Genomic DNA, 10120 nt, shown 5'->3' with positions numbered 1-10120 from the left:
ATCATGCAGCATGTTAACCAGCACATCTGCAAAATTGCTTTTGCACAATGGTCAGTTCACTCCACACGTCCAATATCAAGATCCTGAAGTACCAGTTAATGATTATACAGACCTTGTTTAACCATAACGAATCAACTGTTTTCATTTCCCACATCATGGCAGGTGTGACACACCTTGGCTTTGCTGAGGTTCCCACCAAGAAACAGCTTTTAATAAACATAAATTACTTTATTGAATGAAAATCAGAATCACTTTTTTGGCATACACGAAATAGTGAACACACAAGCAGGGTACAAAATTGAAATAACACATCATCTGCACATTGCACTATAAAACACTGCCATACATGTTCCAAGAAACTTTACAATTCATCTTTGTACTGTCATTTACAAGGTTCTCATCACATATTAGGCAACCATGTCTCCATGGTGTAAACTTTAAAAAAAAAAAAAAAAGTTTGGTCCCAGCCTTTTTGGTTTGAAACGTTTTGGTTATCAATGATTTGAATACTGCAAACATGAATTAAAGCCACAAACAGTCATGAGGTAAATAAGACAAAGACAAAAAACAAAAAAGAACAAAAATTCCTAGGCACAAATTCATTTCACTTATGGCTTTGACTGGTATTATTAACACTGTGGTAACTTGAGTGCATGGCTTGTGGAGCTTCTGAAGTTCCTATCGTTGGAACTCATCAGTTACAGAGAATTTTGGGCTGTAGTCAAAATAAGGCTTAAGATGAGCGTCTTTCTTCGAGAGACAACGTCCTTTGCGGCGACATGCGGCGGCATCTTTTTGAAAGCAAGGTCAGCGGATGTCACCTGCTCAACGCCAGCGAAGGTCACTGCTAAAGCACCTGTTAGCGCCTCGTCTATCTACGCCACAGTACCAGGGACAGCTGTGTGTGTGATGGCTTTTGTGTTTGTGCGTGTTTGGAGGCACACTGAGAGGTTTATACCACCCACGCACCCCTACCTCTCAGCAGCTGTGTCTTGGCACTGATCCTGAGCTGTCCGGCACCAGGACGGAGACAGGAAGGATCACCTCTAACCCTGATGAGTTCAGTACATATTTGGTCTTTGGAATGCACACAAAGGCGGCAAATCAAGTGTGTATCAGCTGGGTTCGGATTTGGTCCAACCGCCTCAAGACTTCAAAATAGTATGGGAAAGATCTGCGCGGGATGGCTAACAGGCTTGTAAAATTCAGATCCACAATGAGGACTAATTCCTTCCATGTTTCTTAAAGCTGCAATTTCGGACTGAGAGGGTTTCAACAGTCCACTGGGCTTTTGAAGACACCCTGTCCGTGGTCGTAGGTCCTCCACCATCCTGATCTTGGAGCTTTGTCCTGCTACGTCTCACACCGTGGCAGAGCAACATCCCGAGGAGCTGTGTTTCTGCAGCAACGACATGCGGCTGAAGGTGCGAGAGCAGACGCTGCACTGGTACTTCTTCACCTCAGCGTGAGTCTGCAGATGAGCCCGCAAATTGGAGCGGTCGGCGAACGCTCGGTTGCAGTGGGGGCAGGAGAAGGGACGCTCGCCTGCATCGGAAGAACAAAAAGACGGAAACGTGTTAACATTTCAACTTACTCACACGGCCCGCAGAGGTGGCAAAGCCTTTGGCGGGTGTTGCCGAGGGCTTTGAATTCACATGAGCGTCCCATTAACACCTCACTCACACTCACTGTGTCGATAATGAAGAAACACTGGTGCAGTCAAAGCCTGAGTGAATTAGCATGATTAAATCAGGGCCAAATGAGATTAGTATGCTAACCAGCCGCAGCAAGTGCTCAGTGATAAGACCTCTTGATAAAACCCTTTTGTCTCCATTGTGTCATCTTCCCCAAAAGCAACGGCAGAGACAATTACCAAGGGAGGCATTGTTGTTGGCGCATTAAACACAATAAGTGATCAATGAGCACAGAGTCTACAGAAGGCTTCCCCGTGTGATTGCATGTGTTGAAGACATCGCATTGATTGCCATGGATATCCTGCTCCTTCGGGCCACAGCACTAACGACACGGGACCGACTCATGACTTCAAATGTAAATTTCAACCTTTGTTTTCTATCAATAGAACGCTTTCTCGAGACATGGAACTCACCTGTGTGTGTACGGATGTGACCGCGCAGCAGCCAGGGCCTGGAGAAAGCCTTTCCACATGTGGTACACACGCAGGGCAGGGTGTGTGAGCGGATGTGCATCTTTAGAGCCCCCAGGCTGGTGTACTCTTTAGGGCAGTGTTTGCAGAGGAAGGCAGGCCTGCTTGCGGTAACAGGGGCCTCCCTCTCCTCCTCTTCTGGAGGACTGACGTGGGCCATCACGCCAGTACATTTCATCCGCTGACGAGGGGCGTACGTGTGCACGGGTTCCGGGCTGGGGGGGTCTGAAGTACGTCCTTCGTCCTCCTCGCCGCTACTGCTGGCGCTGCTGCTGAGGCTGGACGGGGAGCTGAGGTCCAAGGGGACTGGGATGGCGGAAGGCTCTGTTTGGGAGGTGGGCAGGTAGAGAGCAGGCAGCACACTGAGGTCCCACACCAGACCTGCGGTCAAGCAGGTGGCGGTGGATGAGAGCACAGTGACAGGATATTTGTCCAGTGACGTATCTGAGGAAGAGATGGAAGCATAGATCAAACTACAGTAACACCAATAGGCTTCAAAGGAATTAACTTAAAACATTAGAACTGATCAAACCCAGTGGAGGCACGTGTCTGCTTTAGTCACTTTATCTTCCCAGTGGGATTCTTTTGATCGCCCATTTTAGTTTTTTGGGGGGGCATAAAGTTGCAGCCATTGCAAGGTTTCATGGGCCGCTTCCTCCCACGTATTCACGAGGGCTTGTAACGTGAATGGAGCTCTGTCTGCCGCCAGTAAGGGGGGAAAGTGCATCTAACGGGCCACAGCTTTATTGACAAGTTACTGGATGTGGAGTTAAACCACATTACATGGGAAATGTTTTAAAATAAAAATCAAGTATTTGTACCCCCCCCCCCCCCCACCCCCCCATAGTTCCAGCAGCTACACACTGGAAGCAGGGGAGACTTTCTCACCAACATGCGCAATTACGTAAGGAGGGTTTTCTGAACTCAAGCACTAAAATAGAAGACTTCATCACTCACCATTCTGACATTCCAGTTCACTGTAGTTGGGTTTCTGCTTGGCGAAGTACTTTTTAACCAAGAAAGACCGAGGCATTGTCCTGTTGCGTGTCAAACAACTGTGCGTAAAAGTATCCGGCGACGGGTGGGACGCACAGTTTGGAGCAAACAGAGTCAATCAAATTGTCCTCTCCCAAGTGAGAAATATTTGGGGGGGGAGGGGGTGGGAACAAGAAAAAAAAACAAGATGTATGTTCCTATAGTCCAAACGTTTGGAGTGAAGTTCGGCAGACCAGCGAGTCTGCAGCTTCCATGAAGAATGACTAAATGCTGGCCCCTGTTCTGAAATACTGACACAGGCGGTAGGGGTGTGCTCGCCCCGAGGGCCCTCCCCCCACCTCCTTTCCCTCCTCCTCCTGCTGTTCTGTGCAGGAAAGGGGCTTCATGCGTACACCCCTCTCCGCAAGCCAAACACGAGGCTCACGTCGTTGCAGACAGAATCCCAGTCGTGCTCACCGGCAGACAAGCAAACGTGAAGAAGCTCGACAACAGAGATTCTCATAAAATATTTTGGCACACCGGCTATGTAAAGCACGACCTACAATAAGCAATTAATGGCAATCATGCACAACCCTGAGTTTGGGCATCATTTGTGTATTATAGTTCCAGTGAGTGGCCATACTTTTGGTACCCTGGCCCTTCAGTTAATCCATCTCTTACCACTATTATCATGTTACAGTTAGAGAAAGGATCAATAACATACAAATAATAGAAAATATAACAGCACTGAACTGTGCCATGTACATCATCTGGGACAGTTCAGAATCAATATTGACTCCATCTAATAACATGACAAAAAAAAATAAAGTACACCAGAGATCAGCATTCATTAAATGTATTAATGTGTGCTGATCACTGGATGTGTTTCGCTGGATGCACTTGGTTGTAACGAGTTTCATTTCGACCAGTCAACCTGTGGCGACAACATTTGAAATCTGATCGGTTAAATCAAAAGTCCCATTACTAATATAGGTTACGTTACAGCAGTCAGCGCTGCAGATTCCGAAGGCCGTGAGCAGATTAGATGGAAATTGAAATCAGATTGGACAAATATATATATATACACAAAACAGCTCACGAGACGTATTGTAAGCGGTGCTGCCAAGAGAAATGCTTTGAAATGATAAGAATACACTGCTGATAATAAATGAATATAATTGCATGGAAGAAATATTCAAATTTTGATTGTAAATTAAGGTAAATGCTTCTGATAGTTTAGGCAAGTAGTTAACTGTGTGGACACTGGTGATAGCTTCAAATAAAATGGAAACCCTGAATAAATGGGCAGAAATGCTGAATTCTCACACAGAACAGAAGACTCATTGAAAGGTTTAATTAGAATCAAAATGGTGCGAATCATATGTTGTCGCACACAGTCACCAGATCACATTAGCTGAAAGGCTCCCATGAGACTTTAGGACACAGAGACTCCCAGTGCAGCGAGGAAAAAAAGATTCATTTAACAATTATTACGGTTGAAGCGTGCAGCAATGCAACACTCCATCATGTAGAGACAGTTTCTAATGCTGTAGTTTGGTTACCTTTCTTTAGCTGCATGAGAGGGCCAGAATAGAGGAAACTCCCATCGGATTATGCGGCGCAGTAATTCATGTCCAGACTGCCAGTGCCAGTCAAAGGTGCCCATTATTAAAAAAAGCAGAATTTTAATACAGCTTCTGTATTGGATACACTGGCGGTTAAAATGTCACGTAACATTTTGGGTGGTACCGAAGAATGACGTTATAGACCACTAAAATGACGCTGGTGGCTGATGGTCACCAGATGATGGATGATCTTCAGTTGAATTGCGAAAGGACGGAATTGTCGACATCTTGAGATTTCCTCAATTATGCTCCTCTTCATTTCCTATTCGTGCATACTTCTCGGGGTCACTGTTCTTGTGAACTGCATATCACGAGCACAAAGGTAGAAGATTGATAGTTTGCTTGATGTCATTAACTGATTCAGTGCCCGGCCTCCCAGTTAACATGGATATATTTTTTTAATTATTTCTTATGCAGTCAGTGGCACTGAATGCGTTAAACAAGTCACACTTTATTACTGTAAACAAAGAAAGCACTTGACCGTCATGTGAAGCACATGTGAAAAGTGGGGGCGCCCCACATTGAATTATTTCACTTGGAGCAAAAGCGCCACCTGACGGACAAGAGCAGAAGTGGAATATTACGTCATCAGAAAGCTGTTCCACGAGGAATTCCCCTAAATGACGTCGAAGGAAGGAAAAAGCTGCAGCCGAACTCCTCAGAAATTTTGAACTTCAAGCGAGTTAACTCAGTTGAGCAACACTGTTATTTTCCTAAAGATTTGTGAGCACAAAAGAAAATGACACTTTAAAAGACTGAAACCAAAGTGTTTGAGAAACAACGGTAAAAAGTGGCTGAAACTTACTTAGTGCATGATAACAGATAATGTCGCATACGTCATTACACATGCAGACAATATGTTGTTGTAATATTTTTACAAAAATGTTTATTAGTGAAACAAAAGAGACAAAGACGCTGACTGGAGTGCTGTTTGTCCTTCGTTAGAGTTGAGGCAAACGGAGCACGAACCGCTTTACGAACCAATATCATCCCGGAAGAGAGCCCCCAACCGTCTGTTCTGTCCGGTATGCGCGGGGCAGATCTGCGACCTCTGATTGGTGGGCGCTCCTCGTAGAGGCGGAGTCAATTCTCCCATTGGTCGAGCGTTTGAAATACTCAAGTCTGAAATTGGTGACCCCCAAAAAAACAAACATAAAAAAATCCAATACGTCGTTGGTTGTATGACAGTGAGTAGAATCGAGAAACATTAACTGAAGGTAAGAATCATATTAGTATCTGTTGAAATATCGTCAAACAAGAAGTAAATATGTTCATAGATATGTATGCAGCTACAGACAGTATGGACTGACACAATTACAGTACTCGACTGTTGTTAGACCTGATCAAATATGCGTATCGTTATTGTTGATCGAAGTTTAATTATTATTATTATTTTTTTTGCATGACAAGATGCAAGACGTGTGTCGCGAGCATACAGAAAATGTCTCAAACTCATTAAATGTAACTTAACAACATTACTGCTGTCCCGGGAATAGTTTTGTTCTTAAAGTCAACGTAACACCAGGTAGTGAGCAATAATAATTCCGAGATGTCTTCAAATCTTTGCTCATATTTGATGAATGTATGTTCGTCGAGAGACAGACGCCCCCCTTTCTCGAGGAGCGGGGGACACCATTATTCAAATCGCACTCGATGTTTCATTGGACATCCTAGTCAGCTGATCAAACATTGCTTTTTGTGAGACAAGCGGCAAACTTTGAACCTTTAAAGGAGGATTCATCAGTATGGAGAATGGCGTGAGATCATGCACACACACGTTAAGTATTCGTTGTATCCTCCTTAGCTCAAGATACGTCAGGGAGACGCAGCCATGCTCCGAAAGCTCGCTCATCTGCTTTTTGGGGGAGAGGAGGATGCCTCGGAGGAACTGAGGTCTGAAGAAGTGGAAGAAGAATGGCTTGTGGTTGATCATCATGGTTGGTTGTGCATCTACTGTACAGTTTGATTTGACACATGCAACTATATATTTACAATTAATGTAAAAAAAAATAAAATAATAATAATCATCTCTCAGTTGTTACCTATTCTGGCTTTTCCCAGTTGACTATTGCACAATGTATAACTATCTACATTTAATATATTGCTTATTTGGTCATGAGCAAGTTGATTGGAATCACAATATACTGTATTGATTTTTTTTTAAAACTAAATAATGTAATGGCCAAGGGAATGTACGAACTTTGAGCTCATTGATACCATACCAATACCATGTTTTCAATCACTTTTGTTGTTCAAATGTATTTTTCCTCAAAATTACTTTCACATCCTGATTCTAGTCTATGAACGTATTGTTCAGTGATGTAAACCCTATATCTTCATTCGTATCCACAGAAGACATGAATTCTGCAGAGATCCCGAGCGCGGAGGCCGCCACTATATTATCAGACTCTGCTCCTAATGCAATGACTATTACAAAACTAGAAACCACAAGGTAAGATGTACTGTATGATTAAATGCATACGAGGTACACGCTGCCTTTGAAGACCAAGAACTAAATGTTGTCAACCCATCCATTCATCCATTTTCTGTACAAGACGATTTAAAATTTTGCTTTATATTAATTGTAGAAAAGTGGAATTGTGGATGACTGGTTAGCACATCTGCCTCACAGTTCTGAGGACCGTTCAAATCCGGCCTCGACTGTGTGGAGTTTGCATGTTCTCCCCGTGCCTGTGTGGGTTTTCTCCAGGTACTCTGATTTCCTCCCACATCCCAAAATCATGCACGGTAGGTTAATTGAAGACTCTAAATTGCCCATAGGTGTAAATGTGAGTGCGCATGGTTGTTTGTTTATATGTGCCCTGCGATTGGCTGGCGAGCAGTTCAGGGTGTACCCGGCCTCTCGCCCGAAGATAGCTGGGATAGACTCCAGCATGTCCGCGACCCTAGTGAGGATAAACGGTACAGAAAATGAATGAATGAATAATTGTAGAACCAAGACATCATCACGTAAAATCTTATTTTGAAGCCTGCAGAATGAGCAATTGTACATTGAATTACATTTTATGTTTCTTTTAGTGTAACAGATCCGGCGAGTGAGCAGTCCACAGTCAAAAGCAAAGAAACAGCTGGTAACATTCAAGCTATCTCAACATTACTTTCTTCTCCTAAAGCCCTGCAAGAGGTCACAAAGTTAACCTGCATGCAAAAATCCTGCACATCCCACCACCCTGTGTCCCGAAACGCTATTCAGCAACACAATCGTGGTCGGCGCGGATTCCAGCGCCATTCCTTCCCACTCCAACAACCGGGACATCGCACCCTCAGCCACTAAAAGCGCTGCAAGTGCAACCAGTAAAGAATCCATAGATCTGATAATCCCCTTAGATTTCTATGTCTTTGTTTTACACGCAATGATTCTTGTAAGACTGACAACTCTTGTACTAATCTTGCTATAATTAATTACTGCACTTGTATTTAAATCAAACTGGCAGCTGTATAAGAACCTTTTTTTTTTTTAATCATTGCATTTTACATTGACATACATTGTTTTTTATGGATGCATGTCTATACAATTATGTCTGTAAAAGGTTTGATATGTTATACTATTTTTTTTTACTAGTACTGTATGTATTTGAGTACATGCAGCAATAAAATATAGAAAAGTGTATTACTTGTGCATGTTATTTATTAAATTCCTCATTGGTTGGAAGGTAACTAACAGCTGTGTTGGTTCACACGTTAAGCCGTGGGAGGAGTGTAGTTCATAGGCAAGACATAACACCTGCAATCAGCTTAGAGTTTTTGATAGATGCATAGTGACTGAGGAAGTTTCACCTGATGCAGAACTTAACAGTCAATCAACAATTAATTACAAAAGTTTTGATTTGTCTCAATTGACTGACAGTTCCAAGCCAGGTAAGTTCCACTGTGATACAACCAAAGAATTGTATTTAGGCGAGTAGAGCTGAGCCGAACTGTAATGGTAAAGAGGAGCAAAAGTCCTGACTTCAACCCCAATAAACACCTAGGATCAGCTAAAACAGATTGTTCAACATGAGCGACCTCTGGATGAATCAGCAAAAACTCCCAAAGAAAATGTTGTCTAATCCAGTATTTTATGATCGGTTTTATAAAGCCACATACCCAGATTTGTGGAGTCTGAAATGTCTTTCCGCGCTGCTTTCACCAGATGTCAGCAAAGGCTCCAAGAACATACCATTGTACCAAGTGGCCGCTGGTTGGAGTCAATTCCATGACCAGGATGAGATCAACTATAACCAAGCAAAGCAAAGATCCAGTGATAATACACTTGTATATTTTTACATTGCCTCTGTCACTTGTGCCATGGTGGTGACTGTTGTGTTAATGGTGCGGGTTTATCTTGGTGAAAATCTAGTATGTCATCTATTGGCAGTGTACCTCGTGCCAGGCTGTCATCCCAGTGGCTTGTCAGCTCTTTGTAGAGGGAGCGTTGGTGTTGGACCACGAATGGTGCACAGCACTTGGCCAGAGAGTCCTTCATGATCATGGTTCCAGTGTGGATGCGGCCATCTCTGCCATTCTGTGTTTGGGTGTGGTGCCTCTATATCTGTGGGTGAGGTAACTCGGGTTTTTGTTTACACGTGCGTGAATTATAGCACGTGTCCAATAATACATCTTTAACTTGCTCCCCTTTTATATAGAAGAGGGGTGATGCTAGTTCGTGACATTTGTAGGAATGCATAAGCAACTAGACTGTGGAAGTCGGACATTCTTTGGAAGGACTTTATAAAAGTAAAAAACATGCAGTATTGGCTGGCGACCAGCATTACTTAAAATTATCCATACGGAAATATGTTTTTTTACATTTTTTTAGAGTTTGGAATTTGGGTTCATGCTCCACCATCTGCTGGTGGTGCAGCTTCGCTATTGACGCTCAAGCTGTTAGAGGGCTTCCAGCTCCTAGGAACAATACCTCGGAGAATCAGACAGTGCTCCACTGGACCACTGAGGAACTAAACCACAGAGCATACTGTATATAATGGAAGGTTTGTCTATTTTGGTGAGGTGGAATTGTGTTCCTCTTCGTCTAAAATGGTCTTTCTTCACCCTGTAAAGGCTCTGAAGGCAGCTGTCACAATGGCAAGTGGTTTGGGTGACCCTAAATATAACTCATCTGTGACTGAGTTGCTCTCTTACATGCTGAGGTAAGTCATCATTATACCCCTTGGACAAAGTGCTTTGAACAGGAATTCAGACACACATAACTTAAGCGTGTGTGTGTGTGTGTGTGTGTGTGTGTGTGTGTCTGTGTACAGTTTACAGTACACTCTGTCTGTGAATCACTACTCTATTAAATCTAAAATACCCAATGGAAATGAATGTGAGGCACCACTCCTACAGCAGTTGCTAT

The 10120-nt window shown here is 43.3% G+C and overlaps 1 protein-coding gene across 1 annotated transcript; it reads right to left on the bottom strand.

Annotated features, from left to right (window-relative positions):
- Positions 1–207: 207 nt before the first annotated feature.
- snai1a (snail family zinc finger 1a) lies at positions 208–3500 on the bottom strand. Its single transcript, XM_061785851.1, has 3 exons — positions 3122–3500; positions 2108–2608; positions 208–1545 (listed from the first exon to the last, which is right to left on the bottom strand). Exons 1-3 carry the CDS (start codon positions 3195–3197, stop codon positions 1361–1363), a joined length of 762 nt encoding a protein of 253 aa, XP_061641835.1. The 5' UTR covers positions 3198–3500; the 3' UTR covers positions 208–1360.
- Positions 3501–10120: the final 6620 nt, after the last annotated feature.

The sequence above is a fragment of the Phyllopteryx taeniolatus genome, chromosome 9, assembly GCF_024500385.1.
Source record: "Phyllopteryx taeniolatus isolate TA_2022b chromosome 9, UOR_Ptae_1.2, whole genome shotgun sequence".
NCBI lineage: Eukaryota > Metazoa > Chordata > Actinopteri > Syngnathiformes > Syngnathidae > Phyllopteryx > Phyllopteryx taeniolatus.
The sequence above is the reverse complement of the archived record's forward strand: the minus strand, read 5'-3'. Positions and strand labels throughout refer to the sequence as shown.